Below are 25,923 nucleotides of genomic sequence, written 5' to 3'. Positions count from 1 at the left end.
TACTATTGAACCTTGCACAGGATGAAAAGGGTGAGAGTTGCCAAAACTGATGCAACCATATCCTGGCAAGAGGCAGCATGTTTACGACTGGGGTGATTGAAACCATTTTCTCATTGGCTGAATGTGATGTCCAGCCAGCCCCGCTCCAGTGAACAAGTCCTCATCAGGCACTCGGCAGGTGACAAGGTGTCGGGCTAATGCCTCTGCCGTGTGATCTGCCAGCCTCTGAGATTACCTTTCCAGAAAGTTAGCAGTGTCACAGTTAATACTGCAGAAAATGTAGCCTAGAAGTAATAATGGATTATCGATTGGACCGATGAAACTTTTACCTAATTAGTAAAAGCGGCTTGTAACTGAGCCATATGGAAAGAAAAAAAAGAAAGACTTGCATTTCTGTAGCACCTTTCACAACCTCGTTTTATAATCAAATGGTTAGAAAAGCAAGGCCTTTCTCTCATACCCACCACTACAACACGATAGTGGACCAGTAACATAGGATCAGGAGGAGGCCATTCAGCCCCTCGAGCCTGTTCCACCATTCAATGAGATCGTGGCTGACCTGAATCTTAATAAGAAAAAGAAAGACTTGCTTTTATATAGCACCTTTCACATCCTTGGGACGTCCCAAAGCGCTTTACAACCAATTAAGTACCTTTAACGTATAGTCACTGCTATAATGTTGGAAATGCGGCAGCCAATTTGCACACAGCAAGCTCCCACAAACAGCAATGTGATAATGTCCAAATAATGTTTCTTTGTGATGTTGATTGAGGGATAAATATTAGCCAGGACACCGGGGATAACTCCCCTGCTCTTCTTCGAAAAAGTGCCATGGGATCTTTTATGTCTACCTAAGAGAGAAGAGGGGCCCTCAATTTAACATTGGATCCAAAAGACAGCACTCCCTTACTACGGCACTGAGAGTGTCAACCAAAGATGTTTGTGCTCAAGTCTTTAGAGTGGAACTTGAACCTACAACCTTCTGACTCAGAAGCGAGTGTGCTACCCACTGAGCCACAGCTGACACTGTGGACAAGGAGGTCATTGCCCCGTGCTGAGCTAGCTGAAGCTAAATGTTGTAAATCACATATAGACTCAATGTTCCCCCTGCTAGGAGGGGGAATGGTGTTGTGGAGACAGAATACCATCTGGAACTCTAAACCCCTCTGTGCCTCCATCTCTGTCTCCACATTTTTAGAAACCTCCTCCTAACCCTGCGTCCACCAACCTTTCAGTCAATCTCCCAATCTCTCTCGTCCCTTCTTCGTTTCCACGACTGTAATTGGTTGTCGGGCCCCTTGAGATTTCTCTTTGTGTTTTTACGCTATGTAACTGCAGACTTGTTCAGGTGAAATTGTAGCCAAGTCAAATGTTGCAAACTCTTGTTGCACTCTGAAACAAACTCGACTCTTGGGGAGCCTAACAGCATAATCATATCAGACCTGTTACCTAATGCTACATGTCATGAAAATTATACAACTATATGCAAGTTTGTCTCTACGCTTGCAGACATAGTTTGTTTTTGATGATTGCTTTAAACATTTAGGGAGCATAATGCCAGACAAAATTCCAAATAGGTTTTGGTATCAGCCCCGACCTACAGCACTAAACACGGCAGATCAGTCTACACCAGTAACTTGTATTTATATAGTGCCTTTAACGTAATAAGATGTCCCAGGATGCTTCACAAGAATGATTTTCAAACAAGATTTGACACCGCGCCATAGAGAATCACCTCCAATGGCTCTCTTCATGCTCTCATACCATTACCTCTGGTGTTTCCCAAGGATCTATCCTTGGTCCTCTTATTTTTCATCTAGATGCTGCCCCTTGATGACCTCATCCGAAAACACAATGTCAGGTTTCACCGTATGCTGACGACACCCAGCTCTACCTCACCATCACTTCTTTCGACCCCTCCACGGTCTCTAAATTGTCACACTGCTTGTCTGACATCCAGTACTGGATGAGCAGAAATTTCTTCCAGCTAAATATTGGGGAGATTGAAGCCATTATCTTCGGTCCCGCCATGAGCTCCGTTCCCGAGCCGCCAACTCTCTCTCTCTCCCTGACAACTGGGGCTTGGTGCGAGTTAGTGTACAGGCAGCAGAGTTTTGGATGAGCTCAAGACTATGGAGGGTGGAAGATGGGTGGCCGGCCAGGAGAACATTGGAATAGTCAAGTCTAGAGGTAGCAAAGTCATGGATGAGGGTTTCCACAGCGGATGAGCTAATGCGGGGCGGGGATAGGCGATGTTACAGAGCTGGAAGTAGGCGGTCTTGGTGATGGTGTGGCTATGTGAAAAGACTTGCATTTATATAACGCCTTTCACGACCACCTGACGTCTCAAAGCACTTTACAGCCAATGAAATATTTTTGGAGTGTAGTTATTGTTGTATTGTGGGAAACGCGGCAGCCAATTTGCGCACAGTAAGCTCCCACAAACAGCAATGTGATAATGACCCGATAATCTGTTTTTGTTATGTTGATTGAGGGATAAATATTGGCCAGGACACCGGGGATAACTCCCCTGCTCTTCTTCGAAAAATTGCTATGGGATCTTTTACTTCCACCTGAGAGGGCAGACGGGGCCTTGGTTTAACATCTCATCCGAAAGTCGGCACCTCCGACAGTGCAGCACTCCGTCAGCACTGCACTGGGGTGTCAGCCTAGATTTATGTGCTCAAGTCGCAGCTGACTGTGGTCAGAAACTTAACTCCAGGGTGGAATTGGTGGCTGGGGAACGGAGTTTGTGGTTGGCACCGGAAACAATGGCTTCCCAATATTTAGTTGGAGGAAATTTCTGTTCATCCAGTACTCGATGTCGGACAAGCAGCATGACAGATCCTAATGTTCAAAGACTTTGGAGAGGAAAGTGAGGTTGGAGATGGGGCAGGAGTTTGCAAGGACAGAGGGGCGGAGGGTATATTTTTTTTAGGAGGGGTGGTGATGACATCAGATTTGAAGGATGGTGCTGAGGTAGAGCTGGGTGTTGTCTTTGAACATGTGGACACCTTCCAAATCCATGCCCATCTTTTCTGCAATTCCATCTTTAAACCCTTCAATCAGGTTTCTGCTCCTGCCACAGCTCTGAAACAGCCATTCTTAATGTCAGACACGACATCCTATCTGACTGACCATGCTAAACTATCCTTCCTCATCCTGCTCATACCCGAGGAGAGAGAACCATTAACAATATCAGCTAACGGGGCGGGAAGTTAGGTGCTCAACAGTTTGGTGGGAGTAGGAGGTGAGTCTTGTGGACAAGGTTACCTCGGGGCATTGGGGGGGGGAGACAGGATAGAAACTAGAGAAAAATACCAGTTTAGGGCAAGTGGGAACCTTGGAGGTAGTTTGGCTTGTTGGGCTGGAGAAAGAGAGGGATGTGGCAGAGGCAGTTGAACGGATGGTCTCAATCGTCGTGACAAAGAGCTTCTTGAGTTCCTCGCACTTGCTGTTGGAGATGAGGGTGGAGGAGGTAGGGGAGAAGGGTTTAAGACGCCGGTTTGTAGTGGAGAAGTGAAGCCGGGAGTTGGCTTTACATTCCAGGATGATATTGGAATATTGAGTAGTTTTGGCAGAGGAGAGCAGGACCCGATCGTGCTTCATGTGGTCCAGCCAGATCTGGCGATGAAACTTCCACCTCTGCAACATCGCTTGTCTTAGGGTTGTCAACTCTGGTTGGAGATATTCCTGGAGGTTTCATCACATGACCTGCCTCCCACCCCCACACACCCACCATTGGTCGCCTGATACGTCCGTTGACCCATCGCGTTTCCATGCCAATCAAAGAGAATAGGTCTTGTGATTGGATGATTCTGTCAGTCTAACAACCGTTTTTTCCTGTTTTCATAGCTAATAAACAAAAATGTTCAAAGAAAAAGTTTTTAAAAACAATTTTTTTAATGTCCCTCCATGATTTTTCTCCCGAGTTTTTGCTCACAGCAGTGTCCTGGAGGTTAATCTTCAATTCCTGGACACTCCTGGAGTGTTGACAACCCTAGCATCTGTGGAGCGAATAGTTGAGTTTTCTGGGGACCCTTTTGCGAAGCTGGATTATCAGGTTTCTATCACCTGCAGTAATTTGCTCAGACCTATTGACTTGTCAGCGATGGATGGATTACCTGTATCACCATTGCTGAAATAGAAACAAGATAACTCCGAGCACTTTCAATCAACATCACTAAAAAACAGATTATCTGGTCATTATCACATTGCTGCTTGTGGGAGCTTGCTGTGCGCAAATTGACTGCGGTGTTTCCTACATTACAACAGTGACTACACTCCAAAAAGTACTTGAGTAAAGCACTTTGGGATGTCCTGAGGTTATGAAAGTGCTATAAAATGAGAGTCTTTTTCTTGGTACAGTAGCATTTTTAAAAAATTTGTTCATGGGATCTGGGTGTTACTGGCAAGGCCAGCACTTATTGCCCCTCCCTAATTGCCCTTAAGAAGGTGGTGGTGAGTTGCCTGTTTGAATCGCTACAGTCCGTGTGGTGAAGGTGCTCCCCCAGTGCTGTTTGGGAGGGAGTTCCAGGATTTTGACCCAGCAACGATGAAGGATCGGCCGATATATTTCCAAGTCAGGATAGTATGTGACTTGGAGGGGACCGTAGAGGTGATGGTTATGTTCCTGGACTAGTAATCCAGAGGCCTGGACTAATGATCCAGACACGAGTTCAAATCCCACCACGTTAATTAAATAAATCTGGAATAAAAATATCTAGTACCAGTAATGGTGACCGTGTAACTACCGGATTGTCATAAAAGCCCACCTGGTTCACTAGTGACTTTTAGGGAAGGAAATTTGCCGTCCTTACCTGGTCTGGCCTATATGTGACTACAGACCCACAGCAATGTGGTTGGCTCTTAACTGCCCTCTGAAATGGCTCACCACCACCAACACCCACATCCAGGAATGAATAATAATAATTTAAAAAAAATGTGTATTACAGGCCTGAGTTACTGAGAATCATATTTTGGGTTCACCTTATCCATGCCGCTTAATACTTTACATACTGTCTCCCACTTTCCTTCTGCCCGCACTCTTGAACAGGATGGTGTCTTTACAACTGCATACTACAGAGTTTCAGAACCATGTATAAAGTTTAAGGCCCCAAGTTTCCACATGATTTGCTCCTGATTTTTAGGAGCAACTGGTGGAGAACGGAGTATCTTAGAAATCGGAATTCTCCACATTTAAGTTTTCTGCAGTTCTAGTCAGGTAGAACAGTTTCACTTTTGAACAGAATTTCATTTTCAAAAGGGGGCGTGTCCGGCCACTGACGCCTGATTTGAAAGTTTCCACAGTGAAAACGTACTCCAAACTAACTTAGAATGGAGCAAGTGAAGATTTTTGTAGGCTTGAAAAAACCTTGTCTACACATTAAAAAATCAGGCGCAGGTTACAAATTAGGCGTCGGGAACGAGGTGGCGGGGGGAGGGGGGGAAGGGAAGTCATTAAATTCTACAATCAATCCTTAGTTATACTTATACAAATATTATACAAATAAATCCAACCTGAATAAAAATTTATAAGCAAAGAAAAGATTAAATAAACCATGTTCCTACCTGTGTGAAAGTGCTTCAGGCAGGCCTTTCAGTCAACGGTGTGGCGTCGGTCCCGACGACGGGAGGGGCAGGCAGGCAGCAAGCAGCCTTCCACTTGAGCTGCAGGCATTTCAGTCAGCTCAGCGGTGTGGCGTCGGTCCCGACGGGAGGGGCAGGCAGGCAGCCAAAGATACAGCAGCAGCCTTCGAGCTGTGAGGGGGACTGAGGCCATTTGGACAGGGAGAGGCAGCCACATCGACATCTTTATATTTAAATTTGCAGAATGGGTGCACCACATATTATGCAATGGTTTGCTTCCTCATGCAAGAAATTCTTTGTTCTTGGAAGTTGATCCATTGCAAAGTTGAATTGCCACTTTTATTTCTCCAAACACACAGTCCTTAATTTGCAGACACGGCTTCTGCAAGTTTAGCAGTGAAAAGCTGAACTCACTGATTTCAGCAGGTGATTTATTCAGCAGTGCTGCTAAAAGCACTCCCTCACACACAGAAATATCAAGAAAATTAAAATACAAGCCTTTGCAGGGGTCTAAGAACAAATCTTCACGTTTTCTGCAGCACTTTCTAAAATGGCCAAGTGCCAATGTTTACTTCACACTGCGCGAACGCTCCAACGCGCACGCGCAGGGTTGCCGGCACGAAAAAAATAAATTTAAATGGTACCCGCCCCCTCCCACTTACAAAATCGGCGTGAGTGGTAGGCTCCGCCCCCTCTGTGCCACGCCAAGCAGACATCGAGCTGCAAGGCGCTCGAGAATAGCGCGTTTTTTTTTCAGGCGCCGTTTTAGGCGCATAAAACAGGCGCCCAGCTCGGAGGGGCGCCCGTTTTGCCGCGTGTGGAAACTTGGGGCCAAAATGTGTACTCCCATTAATTTACATATATGTCCGGTTCCTGCTACTACCAGATCTTGGTGTCTGATTTGCGATTTATCCAGTAATGAGGCAGCAGTCTTTCTGTCCAACAGGGAGGCACAGAGGAGTCACCACTTTCTCCAACTGAATGTCAGGAAAATTCAGGATATCATTTCTGTCCCACCACAAACTCCGCTCCCTTGCCACTGGCTCCACCCCTTCCCTTGTCCTGTAAAATCTGGGTGTCCTATTTGACCCTAGGCCGAGTTTCAAGTTCCACGTTCCATTCATTATCAAGACTGCTCATTTCCACCTCTTCAACATTGCCTGACTCTACCTTGAAGAAAGGTTGAGTAGGTTGGGCCTATACTCATTGGAGTTTGGAAGAATGAGAGGTGATCTTATTGAAAGTTTAAGATTATGAGGGGGTTGGACAGGGTAGATGCAGAGAGAATGTTTCCCCTTGTGGTGAATCTAGAACTAGGGGGCATAGTTTCAGAATAAGAGGTCGCCCATTTAAAACAGAGATGAAGAGAAGTTTTTTCTTCTCAGAGGGTGGTGAATCTTTGGAATTCTCCACCAGAGAGCTGTGGAGGCTGGGTCATTGAAAATATTTAAGTTGGAAATAGACAGATTCTTGAACTATAGGGGAGTTAAGAGTTATGGAGAGGGCAGGGAAGTGGAATTGAGGCCAAGATCAGATCAGCCATGATCTTACTGAATGGCGGATTAGGCTCGCGGAGCCAAATGGCCGTCTCCTGCTCCTATTTCTTATGTTATGTTACCTTGACCACCTCTGCTGCTGAAACCCTTACCCACGTGTTTGGAACCTCGAGACTTGAATTCTGCATTGTGGTGCTCCCTGGCTTTCTATCCGCCATCCTCTGTATAACAACCCGTGCAAAATGTTCCCACATCATCCCCACCTCGTTGATCTGATTTGGCTCCCAGACCATCAACGCCTTAAATTTAAAGTGTTCATCTTTAAATCGCTCCACAGCCTTTCCCTGCTCTATCTCTGCAGCCTTGTCCTGTCAATCCTCCTTTTGCCCCACTAAATATATATAATCAATATTCGTTTATCATATAAATATATAAACCTTCTCAAGATTAATTTTTTCTCGGCTTTCAGGCTTTATAATCTTCCATGGCTCGATGTCCATTCCCTTATCTATTCCTCGTTTTTTACTACCCTGTAAAGTATTCTGTACTAAGGTGCTATTTATATGTTGGTTCATTACTGAGTTTTCTGTTTTGATGGTTTTTTTATACCTCTTTTGTTTCCCTAGGTGGGGGCTCCAACCCGTTCCAACACCTGGAGAAGAGTGCTGTACTGCAGGAGGTGAGCAGCGATCTCTGTACTTTGCTACTGTATCGGGTTCCCAGTCCCCCATACAGCACAGCAAGTGAGGTGCCCCTGACCCATGGATCAGCTAGAGTTCCCACTGAGGAGCACTATGCAGTGACCCCTGCTGGAATGTGTGTGTCTTTTTGTGTGTGTGTGTGTGTGTGTGTGTTTTGTGTTTCTGTGTCTCTGTTTATCTGTGTGTGTACATCTTTGTGTGTGTCTGTCTCTCCCAGTCTATCTCTCTACGTGTGAGTGTATCTCACATAATGTGGACAAGTGCAAGTCAATGCCTTCAGGAGATGAGGGGGGATGGGGGCAAAGAGAAAGGGCTGGGGAGATTGGTGGTTGCATCAACCCCAACTATTGTTGTGAACCTCACAAGGCGTTTTACGTTCTAGGAGTGTCACTGAATCAGCGGTCCAGTGCTGCCAGCATCGATGGCGCCACCTTGATACAAAGGGATCTCCGGAGGCATGGTGATCATTAGTGGAGACCCATATTACTGCAAGTCTCAAAGCTGTGCCCTGACCTCCTTTCACAACTGAACGCAGTGAGCTGGGTGCCCCTTCCTTCCAGTTATGAGCATCACGGGTTTCCAGCCTCCCACTGAAGCTTGGTTGGAGTGACAGCAGGGAGTAAAATAAGCAGAGGATTGTGGCGCACAGAGGTCAAGGATCTCCCTTGAGCATCTCTTGTGGCAAGAGCCCACAGACTGACTCGATTAGAGGCCTGGGGATGAGCTGGTTGCACCTCCTGTCGAGGACCTAAAGAATGACATAGAATCTACAGCCCAGAAACAGGCCATTTGGCCCAACTGGTCCATGCCGGTCGGTGTTAATGCTCCACACGAGCCTCCTCCCCCCTACTGGTCAATATTTATCCCTCAATCAACATAAAAAAAAAACAGATTATCTGGTCATTATCGCATTGCTGTTTGCGGGAGCTTGCTGTGTGCAAATTGGCTGCCGCGTTACCCACATTACAACAGTGACTACACTCCAAAAATACTTCATTGGCTGTAAAGCGCTTTGAGATGTCTGGTGGTCGTGAAAGTCGCTATATAAATCCAAGTCTTTTACTTCATCTAATCTTATCAGCATATCTTTCTATTCCTTTCTCCATCAGCATCTCTATCTAGCATCTCCTTAAATGTATCTACGCTATTCTCCTCAACTACTCCCTGTGGTAGCGAGTTCCACATTCTAACCACCTTGTGGGTAAAGAAGTTTCCCCCAAATTGCTTATTGGATTTATTGGTGACTGTCTTGTATTTATAGCCCCTAGTTTTGAACTCCCCCACAAGTGGAAACACTTTCTCTACATCTACCTTATCAGTCCCCTTTATAAACCTAAAGACCTCTATTAGGCCAGTCCTCACCCTCTTTTCTAGAGAGAATGAAAAGTAAGTTAACTCAAAGCGTGTGCCTGAGTGTGTGGTTTTTATTCAATAGCTCCAAAGGGAGGCCAATAGCATGCTAATGTGAAGTGCTGCATTCTTCCACAAAAGCAAAATACTGCAGATGCTGGAATCTGAAATAAAAACAGAAAATGCTGGAAATCTCAGCTGGTCAGGCAGCATCTATGGCGAGAAACAGAGTTAATGTTTCAGGTCGATGACCCTTCGTCAGCAGTGGCGAATATTCGAAATGAACAGATTCTTAAGGAGCACTGAAAGGGGGAGGGGAGGAAAGAACAAAAGGGGAGATCTGTGATAGTGTGGAAAACAGGGGAGATTAGAGAGACAAAGGGGACTATGGGCTGACTTGAGATGGCAATAGCAGGAGTTAGAAAAAGGTTAGTCTAGACAGGGTGTGAATGGCAGATAATTGCCAGCTGCTATGAGATAGGGTGGAAGACAGGAGAGCTTAAAACCTCAGATTATCTGGTCATTATCACATTGCTTAATGCTCAACATGAGCCTTCCACCCTATAGGCCAATATTTATCCCTCAATCAACATTAAAAAACCCAGATTATCTGGTCATTATCACATTGCTGTTTGTGGGAGCTTACTGTGCGCAAATGGCAGCCAATTTTCACACAGCAAGCTCCCACAAACAGCAATGTGATAATGACCAGATAATCTGGTGTTTTAAGCTCTCCTGCCTTCCACACTATCACAGACCTTCCCTTTTGTTCTTTCTTCCCCCTCCCCCTTTCAGTGCTCCTTAAGAATCTATTAATTTTGAACATTTTCCATTTCTGACGAAGGGTCCTCGACCTGTATCGTTAACTCTGTTTTTCTCTCCACATCATCATCATAGGCACTCCCTCGGAATCGAGGAAGACTTGCTTCCACTCTAAAAGTGAGTTCTCAGTTGGCTGTACAGTCCAATGTGGGAATTACAGTCTGTGTCACAAGTGGGGCAGACAGTGGTTGAAGGATAGGGTAGATGGGGAGTCTGGTTTGCCTCATGCTCCTTCCTCTGTCTGCGCTTGGTTTCTGCATGCTCTCAGCAATGAACTTGAGGTACGTAGCACCCTCCCGGGTGCCACTCCTCCATTTTGGGCAGTCTTGGGCCAGGGATTCCCAGGTGCCGGTAGGGATGTTGCACTTTATCAAGGAAGCTTTGAGAGTGTCCTTGAAACATTTCCTCTGCCCACCTGGGGCTCGCTTGCCATGTAGGAGTTCCGAGTACAGCGCTTGCTTAGGGAGTCTCGTGTCAGGCATGTGGATGATGTGGCTCGCCCAACGGAGCTGGTCGAGCGTGGTCAGTGCTTCGATGCTGGGGATGTTGGCCTGAGCGAGAGCACTGACGGTGTGTTTATCCTCCCAATAGATTTGCAGGATCTTGCGGAGGCAGCGTTGGTGGTACTTCTCCAGCACTTTGAAATGTCTGCTATATATGGTCTATGTCTCTGAGCCATATAGGAGGGCAGGTATCACTACTGCCCTGTACACCATAAGCTTGGTGCCAAATTTGAGGTCCTGGTCTTCAAACACACTCTTCCGCAAATGACCGAAGGCTGCACTGGCACACTGGAGGCGGTGTTGGACATCGATATCGATGTCTGCCCTTGCTGATGGTCGGGTCCCGAGGTATGGAAAATGGTCCACGTTGTCCAAGGCTTTGCCGTGGATTTTGATAACCGGGGGTCAGTGTGGTGGGGTCAGGTTGGTGGAGGACCTTTGTCTTACGGATGTTTAGCGTAAGGCCCATGCTTTCATACGCCTCGGTGAAGGTGTTGACGATGGCTTGGCGTTCGGCCTCTGTGTGTGCGCAGACACAAGCGTCGTCTGCGTACTGTAGTTGAATGACAGAGGATGGGGCGACCTTGAGTCTAGCCTGGAGGCAGTGAAGGTTGAACAGATTCCCATTGGTTCTATAGTTTAGTTCTACTCCAGCGGGGAGCTTGTTGAGAGTGAGATGGAGCATTGCAGCAAGGAAGATCGAGAAAAGTGTTGGTGCGATGACGCAGCCCTGCTTGACCTCAGTCTGGACGTGGATCTGTGGTGGATCCATTGGTCAGGATTACGGCTTGCATGTCATCGTGGAGGCGGTGAAGGATGGGCGCAACCGAAGCGGAGGAGGACGCTCCATAGTCCCTCACGGCTGACAGTGTCAAAGGCCTTTGTGAGGTCAAAGAAGGCCATGTACAAGGGTTGATGCTGTTCCCTGCAATTCTCTTGTAGTTGACGCATGGTGAAGATCATTTCCGTTCTACCCCTGAGTGGGCGGAATCCACATTGCAACTCTGGGAGGCGCTCTGCAGCCACAGGAAGACGACGGTTGAGGAGGATTCTTGGGATGACTTTCCCAGTGGCCGACAGCGGGGAGATTCCTCTGTAGTTACCGCAGTCGGACTTGTCCCCTTTTTTGAAGATGGTCACAATTACGGCATCTCTGAGATCTCCTGGCATGCTCTCCTCCTTCCAGATAAGAGAGATGAAGTCATGCACATGTGCCAATAGTGCTTCTCCGCCATACTTTAGTGCCTCGGCGGGATTTGAATACAGGGGCAGGGAGGTGTTGCTACAGTTGTACAGGGCCTTGGTGAGGCCACACCTGGAGTATTGTGTACAGTTTTGGTCTCCTAACTTGAGGAAGGACATTCTTGCTATTGAGGGAGTGCAGCGAAGGTTCACCAGACTGATTCCCGGGATGGCGGGACTGACCTATCAAGAAAGATTGGATCAATTGGGATTGTATTCACTGGAGTTCAGAAGAATGAGAGGGGACCTCATAGAAACGTTTAAAATTCTGACGGGTTTAGACAGGTTAGATGCAGAAAGAATGTTCCCAATGTTGGGGAAGTCCAGAACCAGGGGTCACAGTCTGAGGATAAGGGGTAAGCCATTTAGGACCGAGATGAGGAGAAACTTCTTCACCCAGAGAGTGGTGAACCTGTGGAATTCTCTACCACAGAAAGTAGTTGAGGCCAATTCACTAAATATATTCAAAAGGGAGTTAGATGAAGTCCTTACTACTCGGGGGATCAAGGGTTATGGCGAGAAAGCAGGAAGGGGGTACTGAAGTTTCATGTTCAGCCATGAACTCATTGAATGGCGGTGCAGGCTAGAAGGGCTGAATGGCCTGCTCCTGCACCTATTTTCTATGTTTTCTATTCCATCTGCTCCTGAGGCCTTGTTCTTGAACTGACGGATGGCGTTTTCTATCTCGTGCAGGGTTGGGGTTTTGCTGAGATAGTGGCGGGTAGCATGCAGCATTTTCTGTTTTTATTACTGCATTCTTCCGTTTGCTTACTGAAATGATTTACCCTGTTGCTTTTGTCTAGTCTCACCCAGCTGATTCAGAATATTTTGTGAAACAATAGACCGTGCATGTTATAATCAGAACAACCGGGTGTCGCATGAAAAAAGAGGTGACCCAAGTATGCTACGAATGGAATTGAATTTGTGCAAGGGAACTGTATTAGATATAAAAACAGAAAATGCTGGAAATACTCAGCGGGTCCAGCAACATCTGTGGAGCATCTAACGACAGGTCAGCGACCTGAAACGTTAACTCTGTTCCTCTCTCCACAGATGTTGCCTGACCTGCTGAACATTTCCAGCATTTCATTCAGATTTACAACACCCGCAGTATTTTGCTTTTGTAACTGAATTAGATGTTGCAATCAAATAGTTAACGCGCCTGAGATTCGATGGACTGAAGGTCCTTTCTCATCGCTGACTTTCCTTGTGCTGTTGCCGATAGTTTTGCTAAGATTGTTTATGATACAACACAAACACTTGTTTTTGCTGTTTTCTCTCCACAGGCTCGACTGTTTAATGAAACTCCCATCAATCCTCGGAAATGTGCTCATATTTTGACCAAGATCCTCTACCTGATCAACCAGGTTGGGCTGTTCTTTGTAACTTTGAGAAATAACCTTGAACTATACTTTCGGTCCTTTGAGCAATTTGTAACTGATATCATCAGTCTGCAGGACACATTCAGGATCAATGTCGGGCAGCTTTGTTTAAACATTAGGGGGAGGTGTGGTGAATGCTCGATTTCTGTGTTTCTTGCACAAGGACACCCACATCTTTCTGAACACCAACATTTAAAAGTTTCTCACCATAGAAAAACAGAACATTTTTTAAAGTCTTCCTACCTCACATTGCCCCACATTATACTCCATCTGCCACCTTACTGCCCACTCACTTAGTCTATCCATATCCCTTTTCAGGCACTTTGTGTTCTCCTCACAGTTTACTGTCCCACCTAGCTTTGTATCATCAGTAAACTTGGATACACTACATTCTCTGGAATATAGAAGGTTAAGGGATGATTTGATTGAGGTTTTAAAGATTTTGAAAGGAAACAATAGGGTAGATAGAGAGAAACTTTCTCTGCTGGCAGGGAGTCTAGGAGAAAGGGATGTAACCAACTTGTATTAGAGTATTTACTGCACAGAAGCAGGCCATTAGGCCCTGTATTCTGCAGATTTGACGATATAGCATTCTGTTTGATTTATTGGTTGCTGCTCTTGTTGATTGCAGTGACTGGACATATTAACCACAGTCCCCATGACTATGTTGCATTTAGAGATGTGCGGAGGAGAAAATATCCCAAATGCCCCCTCGCCGTTAAGAGGCCATCATCCCATTTCATTTGTTTCTGATGCAGTACCATATCGTTGCCAAAAGATGGTGCTGTTACACCATGAATAGACTTCACTAATCTTTTGTCCCTTTTTAAGAGACCAGGCTGGGGACTGCAGTAAGTGCAGTGTTGGAAGTTTTCATTACCAGTTCCTAGTGCACCACCTGTATGAAAACTATGTTAGCAGAAAGATCCTAGTTCGAGCTGCAAAAAATGAAAAGGAGTAAAATTCTTAAAAGGGTAGGGTTTGTAGCTGGTTGCTATCTCTCATATTTATCCGATATATCATCTTTCCTCTTCCATCCTCAGCAATTCTATCATAGTGACACATTGTGGGCAGGTTTTATGCTGTTAACCCATATGAGCAAAAAGGAAAAGCTGCAAATGCTTAGAAGTTTGAAATAATAACACAACACTGGAGCATGAGTAGGCCATTCAGACCCTCGAGACTGTTCTGCTATTCAATATAAGAACATATATCCAGATCGCTGTTTGGAGCGTGGGCAGGAGCATCGGCTGGGCTCTGTTAAAGTAGAGGAGAATGGAAGGTCGTGGCAGACTTGCAACGAGTGATCAGTGTGGAGGAGTGATGAAGGATCGTGGCTGAGATGTGGTGGGTGATCGTGATGGAGGTTCGGTGAATGTTTGTTGCGGAGGTGCGGCAGGAGATCATGGCCGAGGTGCGCTGAGTGTTTTTGTGGCGGAGGTGCAGTGAATGTTTGTGGTGGAGGAGCGGCGAGAGATCGTGGTGGAGGTGCGGCCTAGAAGACCTAGGGGCAGCACAGACTTGTCCACACTGCGATATGTGTGCGCACTAGGTCCGTGCAGCAGAGCAGGTCTCCAGTCGTCCTGGTTCAACCCTTGCCACTGGATAAAGACTTAGCTCTGTCGAGCCCGTTTGGTGGTTTAATGTGTCACCACATATTAAAAAAAATCCATGCGCAGGCATCTTCCACTCGCTCAATTGCAGCTCAGGACTGGAACATCGGGTCCTTCATTGAACCTGATCTGTGAACTCTTGTGGAAGCAAGTCATCCTCGTTTGAGGGACCGCCTATGATGATGATAAGAACATAAGAATTAGGAGCAGGATTAGGTCATTTGGCCCCTCGAGCCTACTCCGCCATTCATTAAGATCATAGCTGATCTTCTACCTCAACTCCACTTTCCTGCATTATCCCCATATTCCTTGATTCCTTTAATATTCAAAAATCGACTGAACATCCACAGCCCTCTGGGGTAGAGAATTCCAGAGATTCACCTGAGTGAATAAATTTTTCCTCAATCTCAGTCCCTAATGTCCGACCCCTTATTCTGAGACTGTGACCTCTGATTCTAGACTCCCCAGCCAGGGGAAACATCCTCTCTCCATATACCCTGTCAAGCCCTGTAAGAATTATGTATGTTTCGATGAGATCACATTCTTCTAAACTCTAGAGAATATAGGCCTTGTCTACTCAATCTCTCTTCATAGGACAATTCCCCCCCCCCCATCCCAGGAATTAGTCGGTGAACTTTCGTTGCACTCCCTCTATGACAAGTATATCCTTCCTTAGGTAAGGAGACCAAAACTGTACACAATACTCCAGGTGCGGTCTCACCAGGGCCCTATATAATTGCAGTAAGACGTCTTTACTCTTATATACTCAAATCCTCGTAATAAATGCCAACATACTATTTTCTTAATTGTTTGCTGTACCTGCATGTTAACTTTGTGATTCGTGTACAAGGACACCCAGGTCATGAGTGTAATTTTATGTACACAGCAAGTTCAGTAGCACATGAAAAGACAGATGGCTGTTTCGGGCAGAGGCCCTTTTCCAGATCTCTCGCAGTAAGCTGGATTGAGCATTTTATGTAGGAGCCTCATTACCAAAGAGAACAACGATCCTGCCAGCCTGCCCCAGGGGGTGAGCGGACACTACACTAACCCACTGCACCACTTCGCATTAAACGTGTTGCTTCCTTCTGTTCCCTTCGAATCAATTCGGAAAAATGTGCTTCCGTCAAGTAATGAATTACTGCAGGCAGACAGGAGTGTTCATACGTTTCCAATCTTTTGATGTGATAATTGGGGCTGCTTGCATTGCACAAAAATGCAACGTGCCGATGAGTAGTCGTGCACGGATTTTTTCAAATTTATTTGTTCACAGGATGTGGGTGTCGCTGGCAAGGCCAACATTTATTGCCCATCCCTAATTAATGATATGCTCACTGCACCTGAAGGTGGGCAAGTGCAAGGACATGTAGGTCCCCATTGTCACTGATTAAGCTCCCCCCCCCCCCATCTAAAATGAGCTAGGGGCTACCCATGAACGAGAGATCCCAACACCCACTGCTCTCCTAACCTCTCACTCTTAGGCCTGGCACTGGCACCCAGTGAGTTTCTTGCTTGACCTCAGCCCCATTAGCGAGGAATGCAACCCAACTGTGCAAGACCCTCGATGTATATATCTGTAAAACATATCACCTGTCGTGTCTTGTGCTGTGACCCGAGAATGTGTAAGTCATGTATGTTCGGCTAGTCTTATTGTTGGCTGATCTGTTAATGGAAAAAGTAACCTTGAGTTTTTGTGTCATATGTAGGGGGAGCACTTGGGCTCAATGGAGGCTACAGAGGCATTCTTTGCCATGACCAAACTCTTCCAGTCAAATGATGTAAGTGTTAATAACTGGTTGGTTCAATAATGGCAAGCAATTTTAGAGTTTGTGTCTGTCTTGTGACTGACTAGCGAATTGGTACTAATGCACTCCAGGGAAAAAATAATCAAGCTTAAACTAAATGCTTTATTGTGCTGACATGTTTCATGTGTGATGCTCTTAATTCATCAGCTCAAGTTGATCCCACCACCAGTACCTCACCCTCGTGTTATATAGTTCAAAGTGCCCTTCCCAGGCACAGCCCAATGCAAAGGCAAAATCGAGCATTCCGTTGTGCCTGTGTTTCTCACACTTCACGTGGGCATCGTATGAATGTTTCAGATACCCGCCCTTGTGCTTTCCAGAAATCATAGTGACATTCACAAATTGAGCATTAGATCTACATAGCATCCTTTACTAAAATCCAAAAGTCAATTTAATGAATTGTCTGAGCAGTGTACCCCTCCTGTTCAATTTTGTATTAATTCGCGGGATTCGTGGGCGTCACTGGCAAGGCCAGCATTTATTTCCCATCCCTAATTGCCCTTGAGAAAATGGCGGTGAGTACAACTGAGTGGCTCGCTAGGCCATTTCAGAGGGCAATTAAGAGTCAACCGTATTGCAGTGGGTCTGGAGTCACATATAGGCCAGACCGGGTAAGGACGCAGATTTCTTTTAGTAAACCAGTTGGGTTTTGAATGGCAATCTGGTAGTAACATGGTCACCACCATTGGGGGGGGTTTCCCCTCACCTCATGTCTGGGACTGTTGTAGATTAAATGATCAGAGATTGATTGCTGTGATTAGTCAACAACACCATTATCATTGTATCTGCAAGTACCACAATGGCAGAAGGCAAACTAGATGGACCTTGGTCTTTTTTCACCCAGCAATTCTTGTTTGCGCCTCTGCACGGAAGTGCCCTATTTTTGCCTCAATGGCAGCTAGCTGACAGCGATAGGGCCAAGGCATTAGCTCGCAAACAATAGAAAGTTTCAGGCAAGGGTAGTTCTGAAACCCCAGCTTCTGCGGGATGGATGGGCTGCACTTCTAGCAATTTTAGCAGATTGAAAGCTGGCTTGGATACCTGGATAGTCCTCCCCGAGTGGACACAACTGGATCAGAGGTGAAGAGTGTCATGGTGAATGACGAGAGGCATCCTGCTGAGGACCTTGGAACTACCATCATCATTTGACGCCATTACTGGCACCTCACCAGGGTTCATTTCAGATCTGGGTGTAGCGAGAAGATGGAAACTAGTGTGCTCAAGGTTGTTAGTGATGAACAGGGTGGTAAATGCCTTATTCTGGGTTATATCTCAGCCAACACCCTTGACCTGTCATTTATCTCTCTGTGGGATCTTGCTACATGCAAAATCTTTGCTGTGCTTGGCCACATAATCTTCACAGTGGTGCAAAACAATATATTGCACATGAAATTCTTCCTAATAGAGTGCTAAATAACTGCAAACCTTCCTTGTCCTAGATCAAACTTTCCAAATCAGTTCAATGTAAAAAGCCCGATGGCTGAATAATTTTCACGTGCAAATTGTCAAATGATTATTGCTGAAATTTGTCGATGCAAAATATCAATGAGTGACCCAATTATTTTTTTCTTGCTGTCTCGATTAGCCCACCCTACGAAGGATGTGCTACCTGACAATCAAAGAGATGGCTACCATCGCTGAGGATGTCATCATCGTTACCAGCAGGTTAGTGTTAGAGAGAGTTTATTAGCAGGCGGTAATAACGTTTTGCTGTATAGTAAGGCTCGAAAGGACTCCCAAAATAAAATCAGAAGATGCTGGAGCTGCATAGCACCCGAGAAGAGAAAAGGCAGATTGATGTTTCAGCTTAATTAGCAGAAGAATCAGAAGGGAGATGGTGAGAATTTTTTTCATGCACTGAGTTGTTAAGTTCTGAAATTCACTATCTGAAAGGGCGGTGGAAGCAGATTCAATAGCAACTTTCATTGGATAAATACTTGAAAAGGAAAAAAATCAGTTTTCTTTGATTTTTATCTCTCATGTTGGGGTACAGCTCCATCAGTGGCAGCGCTGGTATATTTTACAATCCTCCGCTCCTGATCAATGAGCCTTTTCCATGCAAGGGTCTCAGGTGACCCAGTGGGTAAAGGGCACTGCCTGGAGTGGTACTAGGCCCGTGGAGGCCAGAAGGCCCCTGGTTCTATCCCAATCTGTGCTGAGTTAGACAATCTAGCACAGGGTGGCTGCACTCTTGTGGGTTATCAAAAAACAAAACCTGTCACAGTTTCTGCAGTGCACTGACCCCTGGGCGGACCTAGAGAGAGGAGGAACTGTATTCTGGTCACCACATTACAGGAAAGATGTGATTGCACTGGAGAGGGTAGAGAGGGGATTTACGAGGATGTTGCCTGGACTGGAGAATTTTAGCTATGAGGAAAGATTGGATAGCCTGGGTTTGTTTTCCTTGGAATAGAGGAGGCTGAGGGGAGACCTTATTGAGGTGTATAAAATTATGAGGGGCCTAGATAGAGTGGATAGGATGGACCTGTTTCCCTTAGCAGAGGGGTCAACAACCAGGGGCATAGATTTAAAGTAATTGGTCGGAGGTTTAGAGGGGATTTGAGGGAAAATTTTCTTCACCTAGAGGGTGGTGGGGGTCTGGAACTCGCTGCCTGAAAGGGTGGTAGAGGCAGAAATCCTCACCTCATTTAAAAAGTGCTTGGATGTGCACTTGAAGTGCCGTAACCTACAGGGCTACGAACCAAGTGCTTGAATGTGGGTTTAGGCTGGCTAGCTCTTGGTCGGCTGGCGCGGACACGAGGGCCGAAATTGCTTCCTGTGCCATCCATTTCTATGATTCTATGACAGGATTGGGCCCAAATGTGGTGCCCTCTAGTGTTGAATAGTCCCCTAGCGTTCGCTGTCGACACAGCATGGCAATTGGACACTTGGATGAGGTACCAGAGTAAAGGCTCCTGATGCTCTGCCAGATTAGAGCACCTACTTGCAATAATTTTATATTGCGGTCTGTAACAGCTGCCAAAGCAGCAGCTTTAACATTGTAGGATTTCACTCCATAAAGTACAGGCATGGGAGGAATACCAAGACTAGCATCAGCAATATAGGTTTTACATGTATGGTAATTTTATTCCGGTACCTTGTAATTTCTATTGTATTGTGGTTTATGGGAAATAAATCACACCAGAAGGGACTATGAACCAACTGCAGACTGTGCACTCTACACAAGCAAGGGGTGTTAACTACGTACACTCTCTGTCACAACATACCGTTACCACAGCAACACTCCACTTTTACATCCTTTTTAACGTTCCATATCTCCTGGTCCAATTATTTCAGAATGTGTCAAGACAATTCTTGGACACGCTTTAGTGAGACTGCCTTGTCTTAATTTCCATCCACGCGTCAGTGTGCTGAATGACCAGCGAACGTGTTTTTGAATAGTGTTGGAGGTGGAGTATTGGCCAAAACACTGGGCAAACTTTCTGCTCTTCAAAGAAAAAAAAAGTCCATCTGAACGGTTAGATGGGACTTTGTTTTAAAGCCTGATCCGATTGTAGAAGGGAAGGACCACTGGGAGAATTGGGCAGTTGCATAGTTTTGAGGTCCCTGGGAAGGAGCAAGCTCGAGTAGGAGAGTGCATAGGGCCTTGGGTGGCAGGGCTGCGCAATAGGTAGCGGCCTCGCCTCTGCATCAGAAGTTTGAGAGTTCAAGCTCCACTCTAGAGCCTGGAGCACATAATCTCGGCTGAAACTCCAGTGCAGTACCGAGGGAGTACTGCACTGTCATTTGTGCTGTCTTTCAGTTAAGACGTTAAACCTGTCTTCCCTCTCGGGTAGATGTAAAAGATCCCAAGGCACTATTTCAAAGAAGATCAGCGGAGTTCTCCTCGGTGCCCTGACCTCTGTTTATCCCTCAATCAACATCACCAAAACAGAGCTGGTCATTATCATATTGCTGTTTGTGAGACCTTGTTGTGCGCAAGTTGGCTGCTGCATTTGCTACATTGCAACCGTGACACCGAAAGTACCTCATGGGCTGTACAGTGCTTTGGGACATCCTGAGGTCGTGAAAGGCGCTATATAAATGCAATACTTTTTCTTGATTTCAAAACACTGCAAAAAGAGAGATCTCTGTTTGAAGGCAAATGGCATTGTCGTGTGACAGTTTAATTGGCCATATATTGTCCTGAAAAAAATACTCTTTATAGATGAACTAAAAGGATCATTTTTGTTTCATTTAGCTAAATTTTTGCTTCAATTATTAGTCTCTCTTTCTTTTCTCCCCACTCAGTTTGACAAAAGATATGACTGGCAAAGAAGACAATTATCGTGGACCTGCTGTGAGGGCACTGTGTAAAATTACTGATGTAAGTACCGAAATCAAGATGCAGTCCAGCAAATCATTGAAATACATGGGTATAATTTATAAGAAAGAGGCGTCTTCTTAAAAAAATATCAGAAAACATAGAAGTTACAATTGTTAGTACATTCTGTGGTGCTGGTTTTGATTCTCTTTCTCTGCTGTTGGCAGTAAGGGTCCTAAATTGGACAGTACCGATCCAGTTTCCAGCAGTGATGGATGCTAAAGATTGTACTGAATTGACGGAGAGGCTACAAAGGATGGCTGCTGTGGAAATTGTCACACTGGTGCGGTGGGAGTTGTTGGGGCAAAGTTAAAGAAAGCTTTGCTCTGCATCTAGTCTGTGCTGTACTTGTTATGGGAATGGTGGTTGGTGAGACTTCACAGAATCATAGAAACTCACAGCACAGAAGGAGGCCATTCGGCCCATCGTGCTTGTGCTGGCTATGAGAAAGAGCAGTTGTACTTAGTCCCACATCCCCGCTTTTTGACTGTAACCCTGTGTTCGTCATCCTCAAGTAGCTATCCAGCTCCCTTTTAAAATTATTGATGGAATCGGTTTCCACCACCTTTTAAGGTACAGCATTCCAGATGCCGACCATTCTTAGTGGGAAATAAATCGCCTCATCTCCCCTCTTGACCATTTGCCAATGATTTTGAATCTATGCCCTCTAGTTATTGACCTACTCACCAGAGAGAATAGTTTTTCTCTATATCAAAACCTCTCATCATCTTGAAAACCTCTATTAGGCCACCTCTTAACCTTCTCTGTTCCAAGGAGAACATTTCTAACTTTTCTAAACACCCCTCATAACTGAAGCCCCTCATCCCTGGGTAACATCGTGGTAAACCTCCTCTGTACCCTTTCTAAGGCCTTTACATCTTTCCTCAAGTGTGGGGCCCAGGATTGTCTACAATACTCCAGCTGAGGCCTAACCAGTGATTTATAAAGTCCTGGCATGATCTCTTTGCTTTTATATTATATTCCTCTATTTCTAAACCCTAGTAACCCATATGCTTTTTTTAACCACCTTATTAACTTATTCTGCCAACTTTAAGGATTTGTATATATGGATAGCAAAGTCTCTGCTTGTCTAGACATTTCAAAATGGTACTATTTATAGTTTATTGTCTTAATAATGGCAGACTGACATAGGAGAGATTGGATCAACTGAGCCTTTATACACTGGAGTTTAGAAGGATGAGAGGGGATCTCATAGAAACGTATAAGATTCTGACAGGACGGGACAGGTTAGATGTGGGAAGAATGTTTCCGATGTTGGGGAAGTCCAGAACCAGGGGACACAGTCTTAGGATAAGGGGTAGGCCATTTAGGACCGGGATGAGGAGAAACTTCTTCACGCAGAGAGTTGTTAACCTTTGGAATTCCCTGCTGCGGAGGGTTGATGATGCCAGTTCATTGGATATATTCAAGAGGGAGTTAGATATAGCCCTTACGGCTAAAGAGATCAAGGGGTATGGAGAGAAAGCAGGAAAGAGGTACTGAGGTGAATGATCAGCCATGATCTTATTGAATGGCGGTGCAGGCTCGAAGGGCCGAATGACATACTCCTGCACCTATTTTCTATGTTTCTATGTTTCTAATTCCAAAAAGGAAATGACATCCTTCATCATAATTGTACATATGAAGAGTACATTTGTTTCCAATAGAAAGACTGTTTTCTTTAGAATTTTTTCCTGTATTCACATAGTCATACGGTCACATCATGCCCAATTCTGCCTATTGAGCATCCCCAATTTTCATCGCTCCACCATTGATGGCCGTGCCTTCAGCTGCCTGGGCCCTAAGCTCTAGAATTCCTTCGCCTCTCAACCTCTCTCTCCTCCTTTAAGTCTCTTTAAACTTGGCGCTTTGATCACCCTTCCTACTATTTCCTTGTGCGACTCGGTGTCAAATTTTGTTTGATTCCGCTCCTGTGACGTGCCTTGGGACGTTTTATTACGTTACAGCAAGTTATTATTGTAAATGCAAGTTGTTGTTGTAAAAACTGTCTCACGCTCATTGCCCCAGGCATAGTCCCAGTACTTGCTGATTGAGTGTCGAACCATATGCTATCCTTTGTGACGAGACGAAGGGTTTCTTTCAGTCATTATTGCAATAGGTGCATGTGTTCCAAACAGCTCTCGACGGCAGGCTGTTTCCTCAACACAGATATCCTGATGTTTTTTGGTTCACTATAGGTGCGTTGGGCACGTGGTCTTCGAGTGGAGGCCCGTGAACTGCTAACCCTGCTTTGTTGCGTTGTGTGGCAATGGCTTCGACAGCGAAGGTTTCTTGTAGTGGCCGTCGGCGACAACTCCTGGGCCCCTGAATATTTGGGGTTGAAGTGCAGTCAAGCCCAGACTTCAGGTGGTTTATACAGCAGGCTGTCATCAGCAGTGGGAGTACTGGGCGGGGTTCCGCCGATACTTGATAGTGAAATGGTATCCCTGCAAAGCTAGGCGTAATTGAAATACACGTTTTTCAGTCAGTCAGAAAGATCCTCAATGTGGTGTTGGTTTCCTAGCAATCCCCCTTGTTGCAAACCAACTGGGAGTACATTTTCTTTCTTAAATTAACATTAAAGACTCCATTTGGCTTAGCTATAAGCAGCTTAAAATTATCAGGAGGCTGCATTAAAAAGAACGTGCAGTTCTGTTAAAATAATTAGATGGATATCTGTCTTAACAGATGGACCATGTAGGAGTGTCCCTAATCAATCGCCTAACCTCAGTTGGAAATTCACAGTAGGTGCATCAGCATCTGCAGGTGAACACAGGTTACCGTTAACCCTTTGTGTTGAGCTGCTGTACATTTCCAGACCATTTGTGATTTTCCAGAGTTTTAACATTTTTGCCGTGGTTTTTTTTCTTTCGAGTGTTTATCGGAAAAGCCTGGTTTGAAAACGTCTGTTCAGGGTTTTAATAGAAGTAATGGTCCGGATTTTCAAGAAGTCTGCCACCGTGTTTTCGCTGTGATGTGCCCCTCCGTGGCAAAAACCCGGTCGCAAAGCCCGGGTGGGATTCTCGGGTATCTGTTTGTAGCGCCGCTTCCAAGTACCACTGGGGAGAGGTGCGCTGACGTGTAACGACGCAGATTGCGTTTGCGTCGGACTTTCGACTCTCTCCCGACCCTTGCGCGCGCCAAGAATAGCAACAGGTCGAACCTGTCGGTGCAGCCCTACGAGCAGCAGTAAGTATGAAAACCTGTAAATAAAAGGGTAAGTTAAAGTTTTTATTTTTTACTTTTTTTCAGCGATTCAATAGATAAGAGTCTTGTAAATGTTTTTTTGAATTTTTTTCCCGCCCCTCCCAAGGCCTCGCACGCTCACGGTACCGGACTAAATTTGTCGAAACTTTCGTTTTTGCACCACGAATGCTTGTGCAACGCCCTCTTACCGATGCGCCTCTGGTGCGGACGTAATGGTCGAAGGTTTGGGCTAAAAACGGTAGCGCAGTGCAAACGGTAAGTTTCATGTACTGCTACCATTTTCGCGGATAAACCCAAAAGCCGAAAATCCGGCCCATAGTTTCTGGTAGACAGCCTATCACAATGAAACAGGAGCTATCTTTAATTCAGTTTCTCTCTCACCGATGCTGCCTGACCGTCTGAGTGTTTTCAGCATTTTCTGTTTTGATTTAAAATTTCCAGCATCCGCAGTATTTTGCTTTAGTTTTAGCAGATGTCTTCAACTAAGGATTTCTTAGTTCAGTAAAGCAGACATTGCAAAGTGGAATGCTCAAGGGGGCAAGTACTTCTTATTTGTTACCCTCTGCTGCAATGTTAAATCCAGACTAGAAGCTTTTGTCTTCTTGGTCGCTTACTTAGCACCGATCTGGAAGGAGGCGTATATAAAGGATTTCATTTTTAGATGTTGGTATAACAGAACTAAGATGGCACAGAGGGCAGTGCTGTGGGATTTTTCTGGAATCAATGGGCTAAGCCACAGACCAGCGATTTTAGCCAAAAGTGCTTTTTAAAACATTTAGACTTTTACAGGAAAGATGTGATTGCACTAGAGAGGGTACAGAGGAGAATTATGAGGATGTTGGACTGGAGAATTTTAGCTATGAGGAAAGGTTGGATAGGCTGGGGTTTTTTCCCTCTGGAACAGAGGAGGTTAAGGGGAAACGTTATTGAGGTGTATAAAATGATAAGGGCCCTAGACAGAGTGGATAGAAAATACCTATTTCCCTTAGCAGAGGGGTCAACAACTAGGGGGCACAGATTTAAAGTAATTGGTAGGCGGTTTAAAGGGGAGTTGAGGGGAAATTTCTTCACCCAGAGGGTGGTGGGGGTCTGGAACACACTGCCTGAAAGGGTGGTAGAGGCAGAAAGCCTCACCACATTTAAAAAGTACTTGCATGTGTACTTAGTGTCGTAACCTACAGGGCTACGGACCGAGAGCTGGAAAGTGGGATTAGGTTGGATAGCTCTTTGCCGGCCAGCGAGGACACGATGGGCCGAATGGCCACCTCCTGTGCTGTAAATTTCTATGATTCTATGAAGGAGGCCATTTGGCCCATCTTGCCTGTGCCGGCTCTTTGAAAGGGCTGTCTAATTAGTCCCACTCCCCTGCTCTTTGCCCATAGCCCTGCAATTGTCTCCCCTTCAAGTATTTTGTCCAATTCGGTTTTGAAAGTTACTGTTGAATCTGTTTCCACTGCCCTTTCAGGCTTCAAACGTTACTTAAAATCAATTAAAAAAAAAAAAAAATTCATGGTTTATTATTGGGAGTTCAGGTACAACTCGAGAGGCAGACTGAGCTGTGGTGGGCTAACTTGCAGTTGTTCTTGGCTTCCTAAGCAGCAATAATCATTTTGTTGTTTCCGCAGTGTTTTGTGTTGCCTGCTAGTGTTTTTTTAAGCCAAAAGCAAAATACTGCGGATGCTGGAGTCTGAAATAAAAGCAGAAAATGCTGGAAATACTCAGCAGGTCAGGCAGCATCTGTGGGGAGAGAAACTGAGTTAACGTTTCAGTCACTGACCCTTAGTCAGTGTTTTTTAAGATTTAGTTTGCGACGGGAACGTTCTAAAGAAGGGTTGCTTCTCAGCTGTAATTGGATGAAATGTCCAACATCTTTGGGCTGGTCCTTAAGG

The 25,923-nt window shown here is 45.4% G+C and overlaps 1 protein-coding gene across 1 annotated transcript in view; it reads left to right on the top strand.

Moving 5' to 3' along the window:
- The window catches only part of LOC139277351 (coatomer subunit gamma-1), a 78,562-nt gene that overhangs the window by 3,098 nt on the left and 49,541 nt on the right, over positions 1–25,923 (top strand). Inside the window, exons 2-6 of the mRNA XM_070895710.1 lie at positions 7,712–7,764; positions 12,990–13,070; positions 16,405–16,476; positions 18,089–18,168; positions 20,755–20,830. Coding sequence (XP_070751811.1) covers positions 7,712–7,764; positions 12,990–13,070; positions 16,405–16,476; positions 18,089–18,168; positions 20,755–20,830 — 362 coding nt within the window. The remainder of the gene's footprint in view (positions 1–7,711; positions 7,765–12,989; positions 13,071–16,404; positions 16,477–18,088; positions 18,169–20,754; positions 20,831–25,923) is intronic.

The sequence above is a fragment of the Pristiophorus japonicus genome, chromosome 12, assembly GCF_044704955.1.
Source record: "Pristiophorus japonicus isolate sPriJap1 chromosome 12, sPriJap1.hap1, whole genome shotgun sequence".
Classification (NCBI taxonomy): Eukaryota; Metazoa; Chordata; class Chondrichthyes; family Pristiophoridae; genus Pristiophorus; species Pristiophorus japonicus.
The sequence above is the reverse complement of the archived record's forward strand: the minus strand, read 5'-3'. Positions and strand labels throughout refer to the sequence as shown.